Consider the following 4,215-nt stretch of genomic DNA (forward strand, 5'->3'; position numbering starts at 1 on the left):
GGAATTGGCGAGCGGGCCCACCTGGGCTCCAAGGCCAGAGGGCAGGGTCGGGCTCGGCTCCCCACTCCCCTTCCCGTTTTACCAGGCGCAGGTCCCCGGGTCCGTGAACCACCAGAGACAGGTTCTCGGGCTTGGCCGCCGCCATGTCGCTCTTCCCTCCGGGTGGAAGCTGCAGCCCGCAGGACGCTTGGAGGTTCTGGCGGCTGCCCGGCCGAGGGTCGTGGGTAGGAGGCTGGAGGCCGGGTTTGGACTTGAGCGAGCCCGGCGGGGGCGGGGCTTCCTCCTCCCTGACAGCCTGGGCGGGGCTAGTGGGAGGGGCCAGCCCTCCCTCCCGGGTTCCCCCTCGCTAGAGCCCCTAAGCAGCCGTGGGCAAACTACGGCCCGCGGGCGGGATCCGGCCCGTTTGAAATGAATAAAACTAAAAAAAAAAAAAAAAAAAGACCGTACCCTTTTATGTAATGATGTTTACTTTGAATTTATATTAGTTCACACAAACACTCCATCCATGCTTTTGTTCTGGCCCTCCGGTCCAGTTTAAGAACCCATTGTGGCCCTCGAGTCAAAAAGTTTGCCCACCCCTGCCTAAGGCCTGACTGATGAGGTCTCTGGGAGAGGAAGCAGGACCGCAGCCTCCATCTGCTGCACACCTTTCTGTCAGCCTCACATCCAATCAGATATTGCTGCCTTGAAAGCAGCTGGCACAGGCAACAGCCACCGGACCGGTGGTCCCAACTTGAGCTGCAGAAGAATGGGGATGCGCCATGTGAGGCAGGTTCTGGGATCAGCACTGAGACGCTGAGAGCTGAAGTCTAGATCTGAGGAGAGGCCTGTGGGTCTGTAGATACCAGGGAGGCTGCCTTGACTTAAGACGTGCCCTAAATGTCTCTGGGCAGACAGTGCAGGGCAGACCCAACGGGCGCCTCACTGATGTTGGCCTGGTGTCTCCAGCATCCAGCAAAGCACCTGGCGCAAGAAGGAGTGGATGAGTGAACGGGTACATTAGTGTAGAGAAGCTGTGAAATGGAGAGCATGTGAGATCTTGCTCCCTGGCATATGTCTTCTGCTTGACTCAAACTCGTAAAAGTTCTCAAAAAGAAGAAACAGCTGTGAAATGGAATCTGTGAGCCTCTTTCTCCTCACTGGCTCTACTTCTTATGACAGAAGCAGGATTTCTGCCTAAATTATTCCTTCAAGCCTCTTTCCCCTTAGAAACAGTGATGTTTTATTCTAACCGGAGAGAGCTGCCCAATGGACAGGCCGAACTCCCTCCTTTCAGAACAGCACTCAGGGTTTCATTCCCTATTGCCTCTTTTCCAGACACTCTGCCAGCTGCTTTACCTCCTCCAGGAGCTTCCTCCAGCCCTTCATGAGTCTGTTTGGCACTTACTGCATGCCCACATATGGGACCCCACATGTGCTTTCAATCCTTCCCATGCACTGGACGCCCACTAACAGGCAGGCCTCATTTCTTAAACAGAACCTGGTAACATGTTCTGTACAGTATAGGAGCTCAAAAATTTTTTTGATGATGGATGTGGATCAAGCTCTAGAACCTCAAAGGGCAAGTTGATAGGTTTCTTGAAAATTTGACATTTTTAATACTAAAAAAATGTAAGTTGTTATTATAGTATTTAAACAACGTGTTGTGACATGTCTACATAATTTCCTAACAGAGACCAGCATTCAAAGTGGTGAGGAACAGACTTTTCTAGGCATTTTACTGAATGAGGGATAAAATGCTGGCTTTGCCTCTGCTGGTGGCCTGCTTGGCACAGCTTCTCTGGATCGCTGCCTGCGTTTCCCAAACAGCACAGCACTATGAGGCACTGTCTCCACTGAATACAATGTTAATGTAAAAAACCATTGAACCCTGTAAAGAATTTTTGTGAGTTTATTTGAGCCAAACTGTCAACATATGCCGGGAAGCAGAACCTCAATGAGTTGAGATAATGTTCCAGAGAATGGCGGGTTACATCTGTGTTCATACATTGCAATCAAAGGAAAGGGACATAGGTGGGTTACATGAAATCTAGTATTGGTGATAGACTAGAGAGACGGGAGAAAGCAAAGTGGGGGGGGGGGCAACTTCTGGGATTGGATAAAAAGAAAAATGATAGACACAGACTTAGGTGGATGCAGGAACAATTAACATGATAATGAAGGAATTTGTGGTATCTGTCCTGGCTCCTAGCACATTAGGTTGTGCCCCAAGGGGTCCAGAAAAAGGGAAGTTACAAGTTACCCAGGACATTTCAAAGGATTATGTTATTATAGATGCAAAAAGACATAGGCTCAGTTAAGGTAAAGGTTGACCTTGTCAGTGAAAATACCGGCCTAAGATATAACCACGCACCATAACTGCTTTTAGTTAACGTTTAATTTCAGACCATCCTTTGTGGTTTTTAGGTCTCTGAGTTTGCAAGATTGCCATGCAGGCCTCCCCTGAGCTTGTTAGGTTAGCATGGGCCCCTTTCGTCCACAACAACTTCAACAAGTTGTCAATACATTTCTGCTATGAAAACTTATTTGGAATTTAGAAATTAATTTATGGGATGCATATCCTCTGGGGTCACTTATCTAGAAGAAGGGAGACCTTAGCCCAGGGAACATCTTATCATAGACACTGGGTTACTTCAGGTCTGGATTATGCCATGTACTAACAAGAAATCTTGATTTCCAGATTTCTCCATTTGGTCATCAACTATTTAATTATCCAAACCCAGTTATTTACAACAAAAGAAACAAAAACAAACCAAAAAACAACCATGCGATTTCTTGCAGACCTTGGAAATAATGTTACCAATGAAAGTTAAACTATAGGCTATGGATAAAATGAATGAACTTCCCTAAGGAACTACTAGTAATAATGTCACAGAATAATAAGAAGCTAGGAAAATTCCAAGGCAAGCAGAATAGGGAAACTAAGACAGTTAAACAGCACTTTGCAGCCACCTATAATGGTTTGCACTTCTCCCCAACTAGAGGGGAAATAGCTTAAATCACCCTCCTCAGGGAAACGGATACAGAAATTCAATTATCTTATCTCTAGGGAGGAAAGGTCAGGAGGTCCTGGTCTAAACCGCGTGACCAGCAACCTTGGTACTTGAGTTCTGGCTAGGAAAGAATTCAGAGCCAAGACCCAAATTGTAAGAGAACATTTATTTGGTAAATCACAGAGGTAGAAGAAGTAATTGCTAGAAGAAATGGGCTTAGGAAACAAGTTACAGCGGTAAAGGAAGGGCCCTTGGAGTTTGGGAGTGAGTAAGCTAACAGTAACGTGCCTGGGGAGTGAGGGGGGAGGAAAAAGCACAGGCATGCATCCGGGAGGGAGACTGCACTGGGTCCTCCATTCTAGGGTTTTAAGGGTGGAGATTTTAAGGGAGGTCCTAGGACAATGGTTCTCAACCTTGGCTGCACATTAGAATCACCTGGGAATCTTTTTAAAATCCTGATTTCCCAGCCTCATCCTCTGGAAATTCTGTTTCTTTGTTACTAATGTTGTGGCCCCACCCCAAAACAAAGAAACAGAATTTCCGGAGGATGAGGCCCAGAAATCAGGATTTTAAAAAGATTCCCAGGTGATTCTAATGTGCAGCCAAGGTTGAGAACCATTGTCCTAGGACCTCATACCACTGCAGGCGCACACGTACAGGGCGATTGAAACTTCGTGGCCCATGCGCAGAAGTTGGTTTTCAGCTTGGGCGAGTCTATTTTGAAGAAGTACTGTTGATATTTGGCTCTGTTGACTAATGAATTTGCCAATCACTGTAGAAGATCTCAATAGATATTCAGTAGCTTTCCAGGTGTGTCCATTGAGGGTTGTAGTCTCCACTGATTGATTGGGGAGCACCAGGGCAGGGGGTCATTATTCAATGCAGCTGGTCCTGATTTCAGCTGTAGCTGGTTTTGTTGCTTATCTGGGCCTGGAGCTGAAATACACCTGAGGCACAGATCTTATCTCTAGGGAGGAAAGGTAAGGGGATCCTGGTCCAAATTGCATGACCAGTGATATGCTAGGGGAGGAAAAGTCACCCTGGGGGCTAGATCTCATCCTATAATCGATTGTGCTTTGCTAGGCACCTGGGGCTTTCCATCCTGGTGACCTTCTGTACCTGCCCCTTGTCCTTGCTCTGCTCATGTCTGTCTAACTGCCTACAACACAACCATAATTATGATGAGGGATATGAAGAAAAAGGTAAGGATATCATGAATTAT

General features: G+C 47.0%; 1 protein-coding gene across 1 annotated transcript in view; it reads right to left on the reverse strand.

The window, feature by feature from the left end:
- The window catches only part of SORD (sorbitol dehydrogenase), a 35,491-nt gene extending 35,205 nt beyond the window's left edge, over positions 1–286 (reverse strand). Inside the window, exon 1 of the mRNA XM_005877526.2 lies at positions 83–286. Within this exon, the coding sequence (XP_005877588.1) occupies positions 83–145 (63 nt within the window). The 5' untranslated portion in view covers positions 146–286. The remainder of the gene's footprint in view (positions 1–82) is intronic.
- Positions 287–4,215: the final 3,929 nt, after the last annotated feature.

This window comes from Myotis brandtii, unplaced genomic scaffold, assembly GCF_000412655.1.
Source record: "Myotis brandtii unplaced genomic scaffold, ASM41265v1 scaffold521, whole genome shotgun sequence".
NCBI classification, from domain to species: Eukaryota; Metazoa; Chordata; class Mammalia; order Chiroptera; family Vespertilionidae; genus Myotis; species Myotis brandtii.